The sequence below is a fragment of the Polypterus senegalus genome, chromosome 8, assembly GCF_016835505.1.
Source record: "Polypterus senegalus isolate Bchr_013 chromosome 8, ASM1683550v1, whole genome shotgun sequence".
NCBI classification, from domain to species: Eukaryota; Metazoa; Chordata; class Cladistia; order Polypteriformes; family Polypteridae; genus Polypterus; species Polypterus senegalus.
In genome coordinates this window covers 174,864,839-174,888,910 of record NC_053161.1, presented here as the reverse complement: position 1 = coordinate 174,888,910, position 24,072 = coordinate 174,864,839, and the positions used below count along the sequence as shown (strand labels likewise).

Here is a 24,072-nt window from a genome sequence, read left to right as displayed (position 1 = left end):
CTTAGGGCCGGAACCGGAAGTGACCTCATTCTTGGGGCCGGAACCGGAAGTGATGTGTCCTTCCTGGAAATGGCGGCTCCTGGTGGGATTTCCCGGGTAAGACCTGCAGAGAACTCAGAAAGAGCGTCAGTGCACCCCCCCCTGGGCAGATGTATAAACAGTATTTCCTAAGCCCTTCAGCTGCTTCCCATGCACACGTGTGTGACAGTATATATGTACATAAGTAGGATTCAGTTAGCGTTGGGAACCCGTGTACCAAATTTCTTGAAGATAGGCCCATAAGTAACAAAGACTGTTGAAAAGTTCAATATGGCGGCCGACAGTGGCATCATACCACCGAAAAAAGTACAGTACATTGGTTTTGATTAGCGCAGGGAAGCCGCCTACCAAATTTCGTGAAGATGGGGCCATAAATAAGAAAGTTCAACATGGCGGACATTGTTGACCGTTATGACCGTTACCCGAAGAATTTCGAAATGAAACCTGCTTAATTTTTGTAAGTAAGCTGTAAGGAATGAGCCTGCCAAATTTCAGCCTTCTGCCTACACGGGAAGTTGGAGAATTAGTGACGTTGGGAAGTTCAATATGGCGGCTGACAGCCTTCTACCTACACGGGAAGTTGGAGAATTAGTGACGTTGGGAAGTTCAATATGGCGGCTGACAGCCTTCTTCCTACACGGGAAGTTGGAGAATTAGTGATGTTGGAAAGTTCAATATGGCTGCCGACAGTGGCGTCATACCATCGAAATAAGTACGTACATCGGTTTTGGTTAGCGCAGGGAAGCTGCCTACCAAATTTCGTGAAGATGGGGCCATAAATAAGAAAGTTCAACATGGTGGACATTGTTGACCGTTATCGACCGTTACGTGTAGAATTTCGAAATGAAACCTGCCCAACTTTTGTAAGTAAGCTGTAAGGAATGAGCCTGCCAAATTTCAGCCTTCTACCTAGACGGGAAGTTGGAGAATTAGTGATGAGTCAGTGAGTGAGTGAGTGAGTGAGTGAGTCAGTCAGTCAGTCAGTCAGTCAGTCAGTCAGCGAGGGCTTTGCCTTTTATTAGTTTAGATATATATATACATACATACACAGTTGTGTTTAAAAGTTTGTGAAACCTTTAGAATTTTCTATATTTCTGCATAAATATGACCTAAAACATCATCAGAATTTCACTCAAGTCCTAAAAATAGATAAAGAGAAAACAGTTAAACAAATGAGGCAAAAATATTATACTTGGTCATTTATTTATTAAGGAGAATAATCGAATATTACATAGTTGTGAGTGGAAAAAGTATGTGAACCTTTGCTTTCAGTATCTGGTGTGACTCTCCTTTACAGCAATAACTGCAACTAAACATTTCTGTTAACTTTTGATCATTCCTGCACATCGGCGTGGAGGAATTTTAACCCATTATTCTGTACAGAACCCTTCACCTCTGGGATGTTGGTGGGTTTCCTCACATGAACTGCTCGCTTCAGGTCCTTCCACAACATTTCCATTAGATTAAGATGAGGACTTTGACTTGGCCATTCCAAAACATTAACTTTATTCTTCTTTAACCATTCTTTGGTAGAATGACGTCTGTGCTTAGTGTCGTTGTCTTGCTGCCTGACCCACCTTCTCTTGAGATTCAGTTCATGGACAGATGTCCTGACATTTTCCTTTAGAATTCTCTGATATAATTCAGAATTCATTGTTCCATCAATGAAGGCAAGCCGTCCTGGCCCAGATGCAGCAAAACAGGCCCAAACCATGATATTACCACCACCATGTTTCACAGATGGGATAAGGTTCTTATGCTAGAATGCAGTGTTTTCCTTTCTCCAAACATAACGATTTTATTTAAACCAAAAAGTTCTATTTTGGTCTCATCCGTTCACAAAACATTCTTCCAATAGCCTTCTGGTTTGTCCACGTGATTTTTAGCAAATTGCAGACAAGCAGCAATGTTTTTTTTGGAGAGCAATGGCTTTCTTCTTGCAACCCTGCCATGCACACCATTGTTGTTCAGTGTTCTCTTGATGGTGGACTCGTGAACATGAACATTAGCCAATGTGAGAGAGGCCTTCAGTGACTTAGGAGTTCCCCTGGGGTCCTTTGTGACCTCGCCGACTATTACACGTGTGCCTTGCTCTTGGAGTGATCTTTGTTGGTCACCCACTCCTGGGGAGGGTAACAATGGTCTTGAATTTCCTCCATTTGTACACAATCTATCTGACTGTGAATTGGTGGAGTCCAAACTCTTTAGAGATGGTTTTGTAACCTTTTCCAGCCTGATGAGCATCAACAACTCTTTTTCCGAGGTCCTCAGAAATCTCCTTTGTTCGTGCCATGATACACTTCCACAAACATGTGTTGTGAAGAGCAGACTTTGATAGATTCTGTTCTTTAAATAACACGGGGTGCCCACTCACACCTGATTGTCATCCCATTGATTGAACACACCGGACTCGAATTTCACCTTCAAATAACTGCTAATCCTAGAGGTTCACATACTTTTGCCACTAAATATGTAATATTCGATCATTTTCCTCAATAAATAAGTGACCAAGTATAATATTTTTGTCTCATTTGTTTAACCGATTTCTCTTTATCTACTTTTAGGACTTGAGTGAAAATGTGATGAAGTTTTAGGTCATATTTATGCAGAAATATAGAAAATTCTAAAGGGTTCACAAACTTCAGTTCACGGACGAGGACTTTCAAGTCTTAAAGCCGAATGAGCTTGTCCGCATTGTGAGTCTTAATTTTGGCATGCATCACCTCCATACAATTGTGTCGGATATCGTATCGAAGCTTCGAAGCAATTGACACTCACCTCTCTAGTGACATCTTCTGGCCATTTTTATTAATGTTACACAATCTCATGATCAACTTCAATGACGTCTGTTAAAACTCTTATTGCTTTACTTTGTCGCTGCTATAGACTGACAGCGAAGAGAAGGGTTCGTCAGCAGCTTCTAGTGACTGATGTCTATATATATATATATATAAATATATATATATATATATATATATATATATATATATATATATATATATATATATATGATGAATATATCATATCGATGAATAATGATTTGAAGCTTCGAGCAGGCATGCGCACTGGTTACTGAATCTTTGTGAATCCTCAACACACTCAAAGGCATTGACCTCTATATTTTGAGAGTCTATCTGACACTTAACTCTCTAGTTATATTTTGTAATTCATATTGACATTACACACTTCAGTTGATATAATTAAAGTACAATTCAGGTAGTTGCTGAGAATTCATTATTGTTCTTGTGGATTTCTGTGATTTCCTTTGTGTGATACATACTGTCAAAGATATATTGTCATATATCAACTTTATATATAGTATCTAAAAAGATTAGGTAAATCATGCAACCTTTGCATGGAATGCTTAATTTTGTTCAGAACCGTACGTCATATAGTATACACCTATAAGTGCAGTCGCAGTAAGAACAGTAGTAGTAGTTCAGTTGTGCGGAGCTCTTTAATTATCCCGATCACGTGGCTCAATAGTATTGCAATTGTCTCTCAGTGAAAACGCCAGGGTTCGCGTCGTTGATCCTCCTCTTGTGAAAGGTGTTTATTTTTTTCAATTCCTCCATTTAAGAAAAATTTCGAACTTGGACGGATAGCGAGCGAAATGAGCTATCGAGGGAAGGTTGGGCCGCCATAGTCGGGCAGGAGGCACACGCCCCTAATTATATTGTGTATGTAAAGAGTTTCACTTTAAAACGTAATAAGCTTCATATTTGTGTGTTTGGAGACCCTGGTGTCGTACTGAATTTGTATTTTAGAAAAAGAAACTACTGTGCAGCATGCCTAAATGGTGTCTGATCGCTATACGGCACTTCCAACTTGGGACATTTCGCTATAAACAGTTTCTGCCAATCAGCGCCTTCTAAACATGCAGAACGACAGTGTGATCCTTTATTGTTGCGGCGCAGCATCTTCGTTTCAGTCAGTCATTGTCCTGTTAGACTATTTACTGTTAAGTGCTGCTTGAGCTACCGTTTATAGTACAACAGGTGGCCTACCTATAGTTCTTAAATCGATATTGAAATGCATACACAAGGCTCCTAAATTATTTATTGAAATGCCTACATTTACAGTGTCCATTTTAGGAAGTCGTAGGTTTTACTTGTTCCCGTTATTAGGAATTATAATTTCTCAGTGTCACATATTATTCATTACTACTCACGAGTCCCGTATCATTGAGATTCTGTTTTATATTCTGTATAAGGAAACTTTTTAAAAGGAGCGTTGATTGAACTGACTATAGCAGACTTGTCATCTTCTTAAAAAGACTTTATTGATTTGATATTGACAATTAATCATAAGGTCAAACATCAAGGAGGATATGAGTTTGCATGGACTGTACTGTTTCTTTTTTTTCGTGACATCGCGTCAGTAGAGAGTGCGTCACGTTAACAATGCATTCTGTCCTAAATGACAGCGCACACGCTTTGTAATATTTCCTAAAGGCCAATGTGTCTCAGTTTGCTCATTAATATATTTTGACAGTGTATTTTAATTAGAATGATTATAAACATATTACCCATGTTCATTTCCAATGTAGATATTTAACGTTTGGTGAGAATAAATAAAAAGTAACAACACATATAATAGTTATGTTGCATTGTTTATGATTAACAAAATTCACAGTTTATCTAAAATGTTCTACGTATACAGTCGATTTATTCCACTTCTGAAGGTGTACATCGTCGGTATTCTCCATTGCATTTGCCCCCGAGTGTAACGTGTGCCAGTGCAACTGAGGAGTGGCAGACGAGCTCACGTAATGGGTGACAAGGCACATTCTCATCCGGATGTCCAGGCTCTTGTCATGAATATTCCCATCTTGTGCTTTTTCTCGTTCTTGAAAGTTTACTATAATTATTAGACACGTATGTCGAGGAAATGTGTGTCGTATTTTATGTGTATGAAAGGAAGGACGGTAAAGCCTTGAATGAAACTGAGTGTTGATGCTTTGGGTAACAAGACAGGTAAGGAGCAGGGGACGTTAAATGTGACATTGACTGAGGGGGTTTGTGTAACTGGAAGATGGTTTAAGAATACAGAAACGACAAAAACTTAGTCTTTCAGTAATTCTATTTACGTCAATTATTTACTCTGTTGTGCTGCACTTCGGAAGATTACTTATTTAACCCCCCAAACCCCAGCGCAGCCTTTGATAAGATGAATTCACAACTAAAGGATGTTGCTGACAGTCAGGTGCTTTTTTGAAAGTTTGGCTCCAGATGTGCTTATCCAGCTGCTCCTTCTTGTCAGTACTTGAGTGATCTTTACGTTCACCTCTGGATGAATTCGCAAAGTTTCTTTACAACTTTTTTGTCTCATTAACGCAGAAATCCCAAGGCTTTCCTAAAATTGCAGAAGACACTGTTGATGGCGCTGATTCTGTTTTAAAGACAGTTGTGATTAGTTATGCAGCACACGCTTTTACTCACATTGCTTTTTGGAAATCAATAATACAAATCAGCAACAGATCTGGGAATCACTGAATAGTAACAACGTTTAATGAGGAATGTCTTGCGCACATACTGGTGTAATGACCACGTCGGCTTTAGTGAAGCATTTCTTAGCCTCTCTGATATGATCGACATGGGGTAGAATAGATTCTGGATTGTTATAATACGTGCTGCCTTACGCAAAATATGCTCATCGATTTGTTACAGATTCTTGGTTTGACACGATTCCACACCGAGGAAAAAGTTGCCCCATGTAAATCGGTCATAATGTCTCCAAAATATATTTAACTTACCGACAAGTACTACTTAACTGTTTTATACAAAATCCTTATTTCAACATATGCGAACCCTAATTATTTGAACTCGCGTTAGCGCACCTTATCGTTGTAGCAGAGACAACCGGCTTTACGCTTTGAACTAAAGCACTTCAGCGGACTAGTGACTGCCGTCATTACACTAGCGTCACTCAAAATTACGTGACTGGCGCATTTGAAGCAAGCCTCGAAGCAGTGCTTCGATCTCCAGTGCTTCGAAAGTATAGAGTCCCATGTTGGAAACGGAGAGTCTGTAGCGGACTGACATCGTCACCCAGTTTCACAGTTAAGCCCTTTAAGATTTTTTTTTCACGCATTGTTAAGATGGCCCTTCCTTTACGTGATAGCCTGAGAGTGTTTTTTTTTTTTCATTTCTAATGTTTGTAAAAACTTATTTAGGAAACACTGAGTGACTCGATGGAGAGTCAAGGGGAGCAAAGATAATTAAGCTTGGAGATTTTGTGGACATATCTGTCAAAAGCACAATCAATTTTGTTTATGGGAAATCTGCCTAAATACACAAACAGGAGATGATATAGGCTAAATTGTCGTGATATAATGTATATCAAAAATGCCAAGGAGCTTTCTTTCCAAGCTTCATTTGTTCTGGTGGCTCAAAAGTGCCAAATATTAACATGCAGGGACGTGCGGTCATCAATAAAATGTAAAAAAAAAAAAAAACTAATAATAATAACATCAAATCAATTTGTCCACTGGTCTGTGCTATAGATTTGCTTTCTGTATGATTCCAATAATTTTGATCATTTTTATGGTCCGGATCGCTGAATTGGCGCATTTCCTGTTCAAATACAGGGGAGGAACACGAGGTGCTGCAGCGACGAGTCTCCCCTCACCTCGGACTGCGCTCTCCGTCACACACGGGGTTGATGTGTGCAGTTGGCGCGTGTCTGTTGCTGTCTCTCTGTGTGTCGCCAATCTAATGTCTTTAATGAATGTGTGTCACTTATTTAGTCTTGTTGATCGGACATAAAACAGCATTTAAAAGACCCAAGGTGAGCAGACAGTACCGTGCCGGCCTGAAGGGGGCGCATGTGAGCCCAAAAGGTGCTCGTTGCTCCTGTTCTTGGCGATAATCTCCATTGAAGCGGAGAGACTTTTACAACTAAAGGAAAGTAAGGAGGGACTTTTAAAAGAAAGTGACGGAGATTATCGTGGGGAAGAATAGCCGCATGGACTTCATTTACAAATAAAGGTAAGACCATGAATAGTTTTATAAAAATGGGATCAGACTAAGAAAAATAATCCAATAATTAAAAACTTAATTTTGACCTTAAATTAAAAATGTTTGTTTTTCTTGTTATCCTTTTGTCGATCAGTCTGTATTAAAATTGATTTAAGCATCAGAATTACAATTTTTAAAAACAACTAAATATTTCAATTATAGTCAAAATTAAAATCCATTTTCGTACGGCACTCTATGCTTTCATTTGTACTCAATGAGTATGACGTGTGGAATTGCAACGGCAGATTTAGAACACAGGGAGGTGCCGAGCAAATGCGCTCTCTCTCTCTCATTTGTTGCCACTTCCATGAGATTTTAAAGGAGAGGAGCACACCGGGATTGATCAGTTAATCAGTTAATCAAGAACACCTATTGCCCTTTTTAACAATAAATGTAAAAGCAGTTTTTGCACAGGAAGAGGACGGATTTTGTCCTCCATCAATTACACTGAAAGTGGTTATAGAGAGGGACTTTCTCAGAACAGCATGAGCAAGAGGAATTCAGTATATATAGGTATATGCGGTCTGTAAATGAATGTCATAAGACAGACTTGGAACATACAGTTTGAACAAAGTTCAAGGTAAATGGCTAACAGTGTCATTTTTCTGATTTACTTTTGCAGACATCATTGAGGAACCAGTGCTGTCACGGTGCTGCAGAAGCATTATTGGCTGCAAGACATGTGTGGAGCAGTGGCTAGAGACATCTCCGCATTGTGCAAAATACAGGGAGGCCAACAACGGTGTTATAGAAGTTACTGGTCTAACAGCTGCATTTTCTGTGTTGAAATCATTTTTTACAGATCAGTTATGTGGTGTATATACACACACACACACTCACACAAAGGTTTACATTTACAGTCAGTTGATTGTTCCTGTGTTCAGTTTTCAGATGCAGCAGTTCATACATTTTCCCCAGTATAAACCTAAGGATTCTAAATATGCAGAAAGCTGGAATATCATAAATGTAACGTGTGCTGTGTGACGATTGTTGCTGTCCGTACAGAAGGTCATAGCAATTAACAACTAAGTCGGTTTTAAAATGACGTGTATGACGGTCTACTTTAATGATAAATTAAATTACGAGGCTGGACATTTCGAGGTTAAAACCAAAACTTCCTCTTTAGTTACAAAACAGACCTTTTCACCATGTCCTTAAATTTTTTCTCTGTGGCTCAAATACGCTGCTGTGGAATATGCGATGCTTGAATATCAAAGCACCACGAATGCATTTGTGTGTCGGCATTGTGCTTCAGCACATCGAGCCATTCAGCAGACATCGCAGCAGGCACATCGATCCCGGAGGATCCACAAAGCGGCTTTCTGGCACATGTAGATAGTAAACAGAGACTGTGACGTCACATTCAGACATCCAGTGCCCAACTTCAGTATTGTAACTTTGTGATTAGTAGATGTGTAAGATTTAACAACGTTATCTATTTTCCTTTATGTGTAATTTGAGAATTAAGAATATACTTTATATTGTCGACCACACACTCGTCTAAATCTGCAAATTAAACTTTGGATGTTAAATCTACTTTCTAAGTGTTTTAATCGACACTCTGCTGCAAATGCCAACTAATTCTGCACAACCACAAGCCCTTTAGTTGTTCCTCTCTTACAGTTCATGTCCGCACGCTCACCTCTATGTGTTTCTTTAAGATCGGAAGGTGAATTTTGAACGCCATCACCTCGTGTCTTTATGGCTCGGACAAAAGGCGACTTATTTACCAAGGCTCTCGTTTTTGTGCCAGTCACTTGTCAGGGGCGTATTTTCCGTCCTCCTTGTATCTTCGATTTCATTAAAAAGCCCAGCATTGCTTCACATTGGTTTGACGATATCCTCGCTGTCACCACAGTTTCTGTTCCTTTCACTTCTCTCCCGTAGACATATACTGTGCAAATAAATATTGTGGGATAGACCCTTCATTTCGCATATACATGTGAATAATTTATTACAATTATCTGACCTATACTGCCATATTTTTCGGACACAAAAAATTGTTGGCAACATAGCAAGTTATGGATGTTTATTTTTATTGTTGGAAGTACAGATGTTTTCCATTTGAAATGCAGTGACTTCAAGTGAAAAGTCGCAAACAAATAAAACACACAAGATACAGATAACCTACGTGAAAAATTCTACTTAAGCACAGTAACGAAGTTGTTTTACTTTGTTACTTCCCACCTCTGATCCATTGCATCATTGTTAACAAATGCTTTATCTTTATTCTGTGCACATTTTTCCCCTTCAAGTTTTTCTGATAAGCCGTTTTTCAGGCCATCTTAGGTGTCAATGTGACTTTCGCTCCGTTATTTTCCTCCTGACTCTCAGTGAGTCTTCCCATCATACCTGGCGGTAGACGTCACTCATTGCGCGACACGACTGCCTAGTGATAATCATTGATTTTGAATTGATTTCCCCACAAACACAAGCCAAAGCTTTCCTACTAATTCAGCAGTTTTGTTTAAATCAAATGTTTAATTTTTAAGCGTATAAGTGCTTCGTTAAACACATGATTAGCTTAGCGGACTACAAACAGACAGGTAATGTTCATACTGCCCAAATATACTGAGGCTGAACTTGCAGCTTGTGGGGGGTTGGGGTCGGGGGCGCCCTTAGTGGCTTGATAGGCCCCCGATTCTGTAGAATCTTCATAGAGCAAGAAACGGCTCTGTATTTTGTACACAATTTTTTTATGATTTTCATCATTTGTAATGGTTCTAAATTATGTGTTTGCATGCGGACACCTGATTAAAAAATTCAATTTCAATTAATGGGTGAGGATCCCAAGTGTTCAGAAACCTCACAATATGAAGAAGAAGAAGAAAAGGATGATTTGGCTTCGGATTGATAACTGTGCTGCCCACACCATGCTTCAACATTTAATGTTTGCGTTGAATTCCTCCCACCGAATTGCACAGCAGTGCTTCACCCATTGGATTGTGACATCACTCACAACCTGAAAATGTATTATGGCAAGGAAATGCTGAGAAAAATTATTGTCGGCATAACTTGTAGGCAGGAGGAGATTAAAATTAAAGCGAAACACGCTATTGAAATGATTGCAAATGCGTGGACACAAGTTAAAGAAAGCACTATAGTAACAAACACAGAATCAAATTACAATGAAATGTTTTTTAGGACTCTGGGAGTTTGTTGTAACAGAATTTTACCTGCATTTTAGTTTGTTTATTGAACACTTTTGTGTAACAGAAACAAATGAACAAACAGTGACACACTAATCAGTCAATGGCTTAAAGTAGGATTTTTATTTATTTTTACATTTGAGTCACACAACAATGCAAATTAGTCGGCACTTTGATTGGTTATGTCAATAATTCTTTCTTTAAAACGATATAAAGAAGAAAAATAAGACATTATTGCGTTTCTGACAATTTATTCAGCCAGTTGCATAGTAAGACCGTTTATTTCCACCATTCATTCCAGAGATGATATCCCAGATACAAAAACAAAGGTTCATATGCGACCAGTGCTGGGAAACGTTACTTAAATTAAATTCACTAATTACTCATTAAATATAAAATCCTAATCTCCTCCAGTTCAGCACATTTCTTTTCCTCACTTTTCTCAATGGGGGAAAAACAGAGTCGGATTAAAGCTTTACATCCACTGAATGTGTTGCTGCTGATTTAACTGATCGGTTACTTAACTGCACTTCTCGGTTTGCTACCAGCACTTTCCTTGGAGCTCAAAATGGAGGGCACGTCACTTCTCTAAGGACAGTACCTCACATCACAGTCTGAATGGTGAGATGAAATCTTCATCTCTCAGCAGCCTTGGATGAATTCAGCAAGTTTAGAGCACAGAGCCCGTTGTCTGAAAGGCCGTAGAGGCGCCCACAGATGGGTTGTCTGCAGTGTGTGAGTTGGTGTTTGGCTGAATGTGGAGATATCAGCTCAGATGTTCTCTTCTACATCGATGTCCAGTTCACTAAAGATGAGATGAGGCTCCTCTGCACACACTGCCTTGGCCATTTTGGTTTCAGTCAGACTGTTTAGCTTCCGACTCGAAAGACCATGTAAAAGAGGGTTTCATGGACCTCTGATAAATGTGCTAATTCACAGGGTTTGGCCAACAGAAAGCCGAGTGCAGGAGTCACCGTCAGATGACTGGAGATGACAGACTGGAGAATTTGAGGATTTTGTAATTTATTCAAAGCAATAAACAATTTACAACAACAAACAAGAAAGCACACTGTAAGTAAATCAAGAGAGCAGAATTCAAAGTCTATAAGGAACAGGAAACCCCTTTTGACTGAGGGCGTTATTTTACTAAACTTTCTCATAATTATTATTATTATGTGACTGATGCCAAGGTGACTTACAACATGTGAGACACAATTGCTTACATTTCTTTTGTTTTTTTCACTATTGGCACAAACAGGCGTAGTGACCTCCTCCTGGTTACATACTATCAGTTCCTACCAGTCATAACATATCAAATCTTTTTGAAATTTATTCTAAAACACATCTTTGACAGGTTACCATTGCTAGCACCTTATGAAAGCTCTCTGAGAATATTTTTCGGGGAGGGAGTAGTAGTTTAACATAATAACAGATCAGGAGTTAACAATTTAACACCAAAATAAAATTTGGGTACTTCATAACATTTAAATTCTTTGAGGTGGTACACCAAGACAAAGGGATTGATGGCCCTGATGTAGATCTTCTCCAACTATGCCCACTTCTGAAGGTGGCACCCAGTCTGAATTCTTTTGTGGCCCTGAAGATTCTGGTTTGTGAGACTCGTTGGCCACATCCAGTACAGCATTATGGCTTCTCGAGATTAATTCCTCCAAATTTTCTTGCCGTGTGTATGTGTAGCAAAGTGTATTCTGATTTTTAATTTGTTTGTTTGTAGCTTTTAGTTATGAATTTCCCCAAAAGCAAAAGTTTGTGTGTACTTAGTTTCATACCAATGGTATTTTGTAGTACAAATGCTAATTAATGCGACTCCCCACAGACTGCAGGCACCCTCAGGTGATGGTGGATGCTGTACAGGTAAGTCTGCTCTCTCCAAGCCTTTTCTAATTTTATTCTATTGATTTGACATGAATATTATTTGGTAATTCTCAAGTGTTAAATAACTTATGTGCTCCCCCCAAGTGAGTTCTTATATACAGTCTTTGTATGTTTTATTATCAAAAGCAAAAAAATAAAAACAAAACTAAATTTACAAAAGCAGCATTTCTTCTTGTAGTGCACTGCCACAGCATTTTAATATAATTCAGCATGATGTACAACCTGACCATATGGATACTTTGGATTTTCATTTTTATTTTACATTTTATTTATATTGTATTAATAGTTTGTATTTACAATTATTAGTAACTGACCCAGGTTCGCTTCCCGGGTTCTCCATGTGTCTGTGTGGGTTTCCTCCTTCAGTCCAAAGACATGCAGGTTAGGTGCACTGGCGATCCTAAATTGTCCCTAGTGTGTGCTTGGTGTGTGTTTACCCTGCGGTGGGCTGGCACCCTGCCCAGGGTTTGCTTCCTGCCTTGAGCCCTGTGTTGGCTGGAATTGGCTCAAGCAGACCCCCTTAGGCACTGTAGTTAGGATATAGCGGGTTAGAAAATGGAGGATTTGATTTCTTATTTAATAAGCACTGGCGAGATGCTGTTTGTATGGCACCCTGTTTCTTTTTTTTTTTTTGTCATGTAGCCCTTTAAAATGCAGGTTATGAGGTGGTAATAGCAATGGTGTAAGATATATTTGATTAATAGAGTTAAATTTATTGTACATTTTGTTAAAAAGATATGTAATTTGTAAGGTTTTAAATGTAAAAAGCAAATGCTGGTATTTATGTTAATTTATTTTACTAGTTTGGAAAGCAGCGAAAGGTGGGGGTCAGAAATCAGAAGGGGCAAGAAAAGAAAGGAGAGAACTGGGCTTTTACACTGAAAGCGCGGATTGAAATGAGGTCCATGGTAAAGTTCAGCAAGGAGTTTAAAAAGACAGAGAAAAAAAAAGACCAGATTCCAGAATTAACAGTCGGAACAGAAAAACGTGAACATGTTGAAGTTTGGACGGACTGGTCGAGAACAGTAAACTGGTGAGGTAGGGAGCACTGTCCGTGAAACGCCGAACATGGAACATGTCAGCAGACATTGGATTATATTGCCAGTATCGGATATTGTTACAGCTGACCAACTATCGCCAAGAGCTGATACTCGCTAGGAAAGAAACAAAAGCGGACGCACATCTGCTGGAAACCAGAAAACGAGACCCGTCTGCTCTATTACAGCACAAGAGGCCATCACCGAGTAACGTCACAATCACCTTCAAGTAACAGGCCTGCAACGCTTATCTGTGGTACCTTTTACCTGACTTTTGTTTGGTTCCTTTTATTTAGTTTGTCGGCTTCGGTTTTATAAGGGGATTGCACTTGTTCATTGATATCTTTGCATTCAAAGTAAGGACTGCTGGTTCAACACTGAAATAGATTTCTTGGATTATTTAAGTTTATACTTTTGTATGGATGTGTTATGTATATATGTAAATAGTTAAATTTATTTAAACTAAAACATTGAACTTTGGTGGGTTTTTTTTCATAATGGCTGGCTAAACCATATAAAAAAAAAACGGAAATCACATTTGGCAGGTGGCTGTAGTTTATGTGGAGTCTAGTAACGAATTGTAAAATTAATGGTAGAGTTATGGAAATTACTTAGTAACAAAGGTTTGTTCCTTGAAACAGTTGTGCTGAGAACACTAAAGTAAAAGGTTATATTTAAAGTTAGTAAAGAAGGAAAAATGAAGAAAACAAACAACTCAGGTAAGAACCCTCAGTAAGAGAAGAGGGGTGCTACAGTTAGTTTTTAGAAAGGTATGTTATTTTATATTTTGTTATATAAAAATAGAAAAATATATATTATTATATAGCTGAACTGTGATTAATGTGAGGTTATGTATATTGTAAAGAGTTCTTTTATGACGAAATGTGTATAATTTATTATAAATAGTTCTATATGTATGTTATGAAAGCAGAGCTAGGCCCATGATGGAGGCTGTAGGGGCGTTGGTGAGAAGCATTTGTATAACGCCCTGTTCTTTATTTTGTTTCTAGAAAAGGAAAATGGATAAAAACTTAATTCTCCACTGTGTTGATTTGTTTCTGACACACTAAATAGGATGGATTCCAATCGGTTACATGTGCTTACTGTCCAGGCAGTAGTGAACCTCACTCTTTAGTCAGGACAATTCAGTTGTACTTCTCTCCGGTGTGAATTCTGGTGGGTCTCTGAAGAGAACTCCTCTGACTGATTTGTTTGCCACATTCCAATTAGTAATATGGCTTCTCTCAGAGATTAATTTGTCAACAACAGTTTAGTTTGCTTACTTTTCAGATCAGGAGTGAACCTTACTCTCGAGTCCTGAAGGGTGCTTGTTTTTAAGGACTGATTATTGAACTGCTACCCTTTTAATTCTGGTGTGAACTCTAGTGTGTCTCTGAAGATGGCTTATACGTGAAAACTGTTTACCACATTCAGTACAGCAATATGGCTTCTCTCCCGTGTGAACTCTAGTGTGTTTCTGGAGACTGTTTAAAAGTGAAAACTGTTTACCACATTCATTACAGCAATATGGCATCTCTCCAGTGTGAACTCTAGTGTGGTCATTCAGACTGCTCATACGTGAAAACTGTTTACCACATTCAGTGCAGCAATATGGCTTCTCTCCTGTGTGAACTCTAGTGTGGCACTGAAGACTGTTTAAAAGTGAAAACAGTTTCCCACATTCATTACAGCAATATGGCTTCTCTCCAGTGTGAACTCTAGTGTGTCTCTGAAGATTTCTCATTTCTGAAAACGGTTTACCACATTCATTACAGCAATATGGCTTCACTCCCGTGTGAACTCTAGTGTGTCTCTGCAGAATGCTCATTTTTGAAAACAGTTTACCACATTCAGTACAACAATATGACTTCTCTCCAGTGTGAACTCTAGGGTGTTTCTGATGAGCACTCCTGCCACAGAATTCTTTTCCAGATTCCAAACTGCACTGATCTTTGTTTCCTGTGCAAAATTTAAAAGGAGAAAAAGAGCTTATTTTCAATCCACTGCCTTATTATTAACATTAACTCACATTAAATAAATGATAGCTGAAGTTACGAACAACCTTTGATAAGCATAAGCAATTATAAAGCTTTAGTCGTACATGGAAAGTACACTCAATATGTTAATGTTACTTTTCCATTACAATTACTTAGCAGGGCCACATGAATAACTTCCTTATGCTCGGCAATATGTGTAAGCCAATTCTCACACAAAAGTTTGGATTTTTAAAACTAGAACTTGGCGTTTAAATTGGCTTAAAGTTACGGTAAGTTTTGAGCATTTGTAAGTCCCATGCAGACTTTATTTGTGTTGGCATTTCAGCAACAGCTGGTGGAAAAACGAACTGAACAGATAATCTCATTTCTTTGCATATTTCACATTCAGATGTTTGACAGGATACACAAGAAATGAGTTTTGATATATGACAATGACATTTTGGTTTATTATGATGACTTAATTATAAGCAGATTTTGACTCCCTACTGTCATCCTCTTTGAAGTGTGTGCTGAACATGTGACTTCATTACAGAGACCATCACACAGATATCACACAAATCTCAGATCTCTTACAAGTCTTAACAACTGTGAGTTATTTGGCGATGGCGTGACCGGTGAGGAATCTCTCAGTCACCCTGAGTCACAACATGCCATCTGTATGGGGTGGTACATTTAAGATGTTACAGTCATAAATGTAATAACAGAATGTGCAAGCTGTGATCAAAATGCAATCTGTAGCAACATCCTCTGTCCTCAGCAGTGGTGGTCTTCCTTGGCCTATCTGTCCCTTTGTGATTACTGAGCTCACCTGTGCATTCTTTCTTCTTATTGATATTTCACAGAGTTGATTTAGGTCATCCTAATGTTTTACTGATGTCTCTAATGGTTTTATTATTGTTTTTCAGCCTCATAATGGCTTCTTTGACTATCATTGACACAGCTGTTATCCTTCATGTTGAACAATGGCCACTACAAACTCCAAAGGGTAGAAGCAAGTTGAGGGGTCTTAGGCCTACAAGACTAAAGCAATGAAACACACCTGAGGAATCACAAACTCTTCTGACATCAATTTTCCCCAAACGTTACGGTGCCCTGAAATGAGGGGACCATATAGAGAAAGTGCTGTCATTTCTACAGGGTGTAACTGAAATGTTTGCATTGCAAACTTTGCAAATCACCTTTAAATGAAAATGTATAATGTGACTTTGATTAATGAATTATTCAATTTGTAATTTTTTAATCTGTTGAGCAAAGGGCTAAATATAAGAAAAATGTTTCTCTGTCTCAACAATTTCGGAGAGTACTGTATAAAACAGAATGCCATGACAAGCATGAAAAAGACACTTTCAATAATCAGAATGTTTCCTGTCATTTATCCACAACTAAAACTTTTTTTACATCAAAACAAATATCAAAATGGCTTCTTTAAATCACCAAGCAAAACAGCACAATGGATGAGTGATGCCTCAGTGCCCTGGCCTACAGAAGCTGTTGTCAACTCAGAGAAAAATGAGAAGATTAGAAAACCGAGGAAGAGCACAGCTGTTGGTGTTTCAGCTCTATAGGGGAGTGGCAGGTGACACCAGGGCTGGTAAGCTTTGTGACACGCTGGTGACATTTATACTCACCATTATAATGTTAACAGGTATCTACTGTCAGGACTTATTTATGTTAAGTAAACTAAAAATTGCCAGGTTTTCCTGTCTTTCGGCTCTAATATGTGTGTTCACGTATGTAATTTTTATCTTGGTTATGGTTCCAAACATCAAACAGTCTAGGCCTGTACTCAAAGTGTACTATAAACAATAAATACAACTGAATTAAACAGTAGTTTTACATAAATTAAATCAGCCTTGAATCAAAATTGCCCAGTTCCTGCTGTTTATTATGAAATCGACTTGCAGTTGGCTGACTGGTCTACCGATTTTATGACATGGAATGTGTTAATCTGAGGACATGCGTACAACAGACATAGTGGAAAGTGGTGAAGAAAATAACTGCTGTTTGGAAATATCTTAAAGTATCTGAAAAGTGATAGGAATGTTATATGTGAAGATTAAAATGAAACTTCGACTTTCAACAATGCAGTGAAAGCAGGAAAACCGCTAAGGAAACAAATGCGTCTTGGCACTGTTTGAAAAGAACCAGAAAAATGATCAGGACAGGACAGAAAAAAATCAGAGTATCACTCAAAAATAACTGCAATTTATTATTTTAGATACTCAGCCATTTTCTACAATAGAAAGTTTAGGATCTCATCATTTAAGTCCAATAACTTGAATGCACGATATACACTGGCGAGAAGATGGTTCTTTTCAGACGTAGCATTACCCAAGACATACACTGTCATGACATTTCATATACAGGGACATGCGAAAGTGTGGGGACCCCCAGGATCAAAGTAACTGTTACTGTGAATAGTTAAGTCAATAGAAGATGAATTGATCTCCAAAAGCCACAAAGTTAAAGACAAACCATTCTTTGCTGCAATTTAAACAAGATTCATGTATTATTTATGTTTTGTAGTATGAGAAAAGGAAGGAGTACTTCACTAATATATGGGCACCCCAAGTGATCAGACGTCTCAGAAAACTGCTAAGAGATGTCAGAGTTTAAATTAGCTACTTAAGGGCTTTGGCTTGTTCACAGTCATTATTAGGATTGGCCATGTGATGCAAATGTCAAAGCTGTATCAATTCTCAGACTCCTCACAGCTTGTCCCAGCAATCAGCATCCATGGGCTCCTGTAAGCAACTGCCTAGCACCCTGAGGAATAAAATAAGTGGCGTCCACAAAGCAGGAAAAGGCCAAAAGAAGACAGCAAAGAGTTTTCAAGGAGCCATTTCCTCAGTTTGTACCAAAACAATTTCCATGAGAACTGCTCATAAGATTGCTAGAATGACAATTCAAAACCAATAAAGATTCAAGATGATGTTTTGTAATCACACTCTGGAGTGATGATGTACTGTTCTTCGGGTGCAGTGACACCACCACAGATACGACCTTCATGAATGAGCCATCAAAAGAAAACCTCTCCTGTGTCCTCACCATAAAAGTCAGCATCAGAAGTTTGCAGATGAACATCTAAACAAGCCCGATGCATTTTACAAACAAGTCCTGTGGCCTGATGAAGTCAAAACAGAACTTGATGGACACAATGTGCAAAGGTAGGTTTGGAGTAAAAAGGGGTCTGAATTCCATGACAAGAGCACGTCTCTGATTGTTAAGTAATAGGAGAAGATCGATTATCTTTCAGGCTTGTGTTGCAGCCGGTAGCCTGGGAGTATTATTCAGTTTGTTAAATTGAGTGTGCATGAATCACCTTGACATCAGTCTAACAGCCAGAGACAACAATACCGTTTATTTACATAGCACATTTTCATACAAAGGTAGACCCCATCTTCATACAGAGAAAGGAAAGGTGGACAAAATTCACAACCTTACAAAATTATTTTCCTTTGAATAAACAAGAACTGGAAATATTACAAAAAAATCTGATGAGAACAGGCAATTAGGCCCAACAACTCTTGCCAATCTGATCCAACTAACCTCCCTGAAACAACATCAGATTGAGTTTTCAAAGTCCCTAAAAGTCCTACTTTCCAACAGATTATCCAGTAATGGTGGCTGTTTACTATGTGAAGAAAAACTCTTTAAATGTGTAGCGGTACTACTGGGGAATGAAACGAACTCCCTACAGTCCCTGCAGTGGCTCTGATTGGTTGTCTGCTGAAGGTGCAGGGGCTACTGGGGACAAGGAGGCAGGCACAACATTAAAAGGAGGCCAGCTCAATAGAGAACAAAAAGTCTTGTGTGTTTGGTGTCTGGAGTTGCCTGTCTGTTTGCCTTCCCATGTTGCTACTTGTGTTTTCTCGATTTTGTCCTGAGATCGTCTCCCGTTTTGGGTGTATGGACTGTCTGGTGTCTTCCTGCTGCATGAGGACTGTCTGAGGATTTATTGTCATCCTGCAAAGAAAGGAGCGCTCCTGATCCCATTGACATGTCATCATCTCATCAGGAAATACCAGTAGGACCGACCTTTACATTCATATACAGCGTGCTGATCTCTGGACTTCCTACCGCCATCATTTCATTTCATCAGTTGCCATTTACATGGACTTCATCGTGTGTGGTTTTTGTTAGTGATTTGTTATTATTGAATTTGTGTTTATTGTATATCGCCATGAGGGGAACTGGGGTATGATCATGTGTGTGGTCATGAACCGAGGCAAAAGTTTGGCAAACTTTTTGGTCGTAAACCGATTTGTATGTGTACCAAGACGTTCGTGAACCGAGGTTCCACTGTATCTTCTGAAAACGTAACCACCTTGTTATTCATATTCCTATCCAAATCTAACCTATATACAGTATATAAAATCCTAAGCTTAAAAGTGCAATGATTTTACGTATGTGATGTTTTGATGTCACACTTTAAACCCTACATATATATGTTTGGTATCATTCTTTTCACAATTTATCAAACTTTAATATGACGTTGTTAGATTTTCAGATTCTTATTCAGTTTTTAAAATATAAACTAAAACAAATAAAGAACTTATGTCCTGTGAGACGAGACTTTGTGCCAAAAGATTTAACCACATCAGGGACCGAAAATAAAAAGACAAAGAGTAGGACTGCTGCTGTACAGGCTTTTAAATGTTCAAAGCGCTGCATGAGATGCAAATCAGGGAGCAGGGCAGCAGCAGCTGATCGAGAAAAGAGGAGGAAAAAAAAAAACTTTCCCATTGTATCACCGTTTATTAGGTGGGTTCACAGAAGAAACCACGTCTCCTTGGGATGTGTTCAGCTCACCTCTTCACAGCGTGAGCATCAGAGATGCCAAGTGGTTGGCGCAAAGCACAGGTCGCGGAAGGGGTCAGCGCGAAGCGATCAGGTGCAAACCTCCTAGTACTTAACATTTTCTTACATTAAATTTTGTCTTCTTCAATTCTGCCCAAGTACTGTATGCTGTCTAAGTATCTCTGTAATGATTCAACAGATTCTCAATTAACTGCCAATCCACCTAGCTTAGTGTCACCCGAAAACTTAACCAGCTTGTTATTCATATTTCAATCCAAAATGTATATATAATAAAATAGCAATGGCCCCAGAAGTGACCCCTATGGGTCACCACTCTTACAATCACCCAATTATAAGCCAATTTTGATAAGGTTCCTCTCACCATCACTCTCTGCTACCTGTGTCTGAGCCAATTCTGCACACACCTACAAACATCACCCTGAACTGCCACTTTGTTTAGTTTGATGCCTCCTCATAGAATTCCATCATGTTAGTAAAACACGACCTCCCTCTTCTGAACTCATGCCGACTTCAGAATAACTCCTGTCCTTGCCATGCGTTGCTCAATCTTATCCTTAATAATTCTTTCCATTAATTTTCCTGTGATGCACATTAAGCTTACTGGCCTATATTTGCTTGGATCTGCCCTGTCACCCTTTTTATATAATGGGATGATATTTGCCATTTTCCAGTACTTCAGAATCTCTCCAGTGCAGCGACTTCCTAAAATGTGTGTCAAGGGTTTATATCTGTACTTTCTTGCCTCCGTAAGAACTCGAGGGTGAATATTATCTGGTCATGGTGATTTGTTTGATAAAGTAATGTAGCAGCACTGAAACAAGGATGGTGACAGAAGAAGAGCTTGTGCGTTAAGTTAGCTGTGGGGCCAAAAAAACACATCAGAATGGGTTCGGGCAAGGGAGGTCTGATCAGAAAAATGTTCTTTCCATATCTTCCTCAATCTTTTCCTTAAAAAATTCCTTCCATTAATTTATTTGGCATCTATGTTAAGCTTACTGGCCTATACCTGCTTGGATCATCTCAATCACCTTTTTTATAAAACAAGATAATATTTTCATTATCCAGTCAAAGAAAGTTCTGTAGTGTGCGAGGACTTCCTAAAATGTGTTTTCACACATGTGCGCTTTGGAGTCAGGCTAAGGGCTTAACTGAGGGCAAGATATGTGAGAAGGCCTTGACAAAGTGCACAAACCTTTCTTCTCCATCTTCTTCAGATCACCTAAGGAGAAATCAGCCTAAAAAGCATCCCCCAGTTCGAGTACCCCTTTCCTAACTACACCTCAAATCGACTTCATTTCCTGCTCTTTGATTTTGGACCCACCTCTTCCTCCCCTGCCTCTATAAGAACCCAGCACCTTCCCCGTTTAGTTTGTCCCGTTTTGGACGCGGAACCAGCGAGTACTCTGGAGCCATCTTTTTATTTCTTATACTGTGTGTTATAATATAGGGGGCAGAACCCCCAAATCTTTTTCTGCTCTCCCTTTGCATTTTGACAGTGTCAAAGGTTTATATATGTATTCACTTAACCCCTTAAGCACTTGAGGAGAAGTATTATCTGGTCCTAGTGATTTGTTTGAGTTCAGCCTATTTAATCTGAGCAGCACTTCTCTCTCTACAATTTCCAAATCTCTCAGTACCTCCTTAGTAGTCCCTGTTACCACTGGGAGGTTATCCACTTGCTCACTTGCACTAAACTTGTTTTTTTTTTTTTTTTAAGTTTAGTGCATTTGATATTTCACTTTCTATGTACTGTAATTCCCCTTTATTGTCCCTTATCTGCTTCACCTCCTTGGGTTTTCTTTTATTACTAAAAACTCTCTTTCATGCATCTTTTTCCCTTATCTGCAATATTCCTCTGTTAACTGCATTTTAGCTTCCCTGATATCTTTCTTAATGATTGCCCTCTTACTCTAAATGCCCTACTGTTAGTTTGGGGTAATTAGTCTTCTATGACTTATTTAGCTGTTTTTACATTTGCAGCTTCTTTAATCTTATTTACCACTGCAGAGTTCTTATTAATTTCTTTAAATCTGTCCTGCATCATGTCAAATGTTTAACTTCTTCCTAGTGAAGAATCCCAGCTGGTCTTGACTGTTTGCTGCTACGACACCAGTTAATTACTGACTTGCCAGCAATTGCAAAAGCTTTCTCTGCCTTCTGACCAACAAACACAAAGGTTTGAATACAAGTATCGTTATTAAACATTGAACTAGCTCTTGTGTAGATGGCAAAAAAAAAAAAAAGAAAAACAAATAGATAAAAGGTATGAAACACCCTCAGAGCTCCTTAACGGTAACATTTAACTCACTCTCACACAAAAGTAACACATACACACAGCCTTTTTCACTTTACAATGCAAGAAAGATGTTAGCGGGTCACTTCACGGTGTTGCTCCAATTCGGTGCTTCAATGTTCCACCCAGATACCTCTTAAGGGTTGTCACAAGGACCTTAAAAGAGCTGAAGAGCTGTATAAAACTGGAAAACCTGAATAAAGCATTTTGAAACGCTTGACAGGGAGCCAAACTACAAAAATGGAGCAAAATCAGTACTGGAGTGGGCATCCAGCAAAGACCACAGTGTGAAAGCAGAGGTGAGGAGAAGAAGAAGAAAAGGAAAAAAAACAGCAGGGAAGAGCAAAGGGCCTGCAGAAAAATCTCTGTGCATGTGTCCATGTGAAGGAAAATAAACTGCTCAAAAAAAAAAAACAGCAATAAAGGAACACTTTGAAAACCCATCAGATCTCAATGGGGGAAAAAAAATCATGCTGGCTATCTCTACTGCTATGGACTGATATGGTGATGTGTTAGGAATGAAAGAATGGCAGCCACATTGTTTGATGGAAATGATCAACCTACAGAGGGCTGAATTCAAAAAACACCCAGAAAATCAAAGGGAAAAAAATGATGCAGTAGGCAGTCCATTTGGCCGAAATTTCATTGCAGCAACTCCAAATTGTACTCAGTAGTTTTAATGGCGCAATGTGCTTGTATGCATGCCTGACAACATCCTAATGAGATGACGGGTGGTGTCCTGGGGTATCTCCTCCCAGATCTGGACCAGGGCATCACGGAGCTCCAGGACAGTCTGAGGTGTCAGATGGACCGAAACAAAATGTCCTACCCAGAGGTGTTCTACTTGATTGAGGTCAGGCGAGTGAGTGTGGGGACCAGTCAATGGTATCAATTCCTTCATCTTCCAGGAACTCACAAACACATGAGGCCGGGCATTGTAATGCACCAGAAGGAACCCAGGAGCCACTCCATCAGCATAGGGTCTGACAAAGGGTCAAAGAATTTCATCCTGATACCTAATGGCAGCCAAGGTGCCGCTGTCTAGATTGTAGAGGTCTGTGCCTCCCTCCATGGATATGCCCCCCCAGATATACCATCACTGACCAATGATCAAAGCGGTCATGCTGAATGATGTTACAGGCAGCATAACATTCTCCACGGGTTCTCCAGAATCTTTCATGTCTGTTACATGTGCTCAGGGTGAACCTGCTCTCATCTGTGAAAAGCACAGGGTGCCAGGGGTGGACCTGCAAATTCTGGTATTCTATGGCAAGTGCCAATCAAGCTCCACTAGAGGACGTCGGGCCCTCATGTTTCTTATGGTTTGGTCAGAGACATTCACACCAGTTTTCTGCCTGCCTGCTGGAGATCATTCTATAGGGCTGTGGTCAGTGCTCACCATGTTCCTCCTTGCCCAAAGGAGCAGACACCGGTGAGTCATAGAGATGGGCTAAGGAACTTCTACGAGGGGCCCTGTCCAGCTCTCCTAGAGTAACTGCCTGCCTGTCTCCTGGAATCGCCTCCATGCCCTTGAGACTGTGTTAGGAGACACAGAAAACCTTCTGGCAATGACAGGCACGTATTGATGTGTCATCCTGGAGAAGTTGGACTAACTGTGCCAACTCTGGAGGGTCCAGATATGGTCTCAAGCTACCAGTAGTGACACTGACCGTAGCCATATGCAAAACGAGTGAGAAAACAGATAAAGAGGGATAAATGTCAGTGGCCTCCCTCCACCTGTTAAACCATTCATTCCTGTTTTGGGGGTCGTCTCATTGTTGCCCCTCTAGTGTACCTGTTGTTCCTTTCATTAACACCAAA

The 24,072-nt window shown here is 39.4% G+C and overlaps 1 protein-coding gene across 1 annotated transcript in view; it reads right to left on the bottom strand.

Moving 5' to 3' along the window:
• The window catches only part of LOC120533404 (gastrula zinc finger protein XlCGF57.1-like), a 91,680-nt gene that overhangs the window by 57,779 nt on the left and 9,829 nt on the right, over positions 1-24,072 (bottom strand). Inside the window, exon 3 of the mRNA XM_039760267.1 lies at positions 14,551-15,099. Coding sequence (XP_039616201.1) covers positions 14,551-15,099 — 549 coding nt within the window. The remainder of the gene's footprint in view (positions 1-14,550; positions 15,100-24,072) is intronic.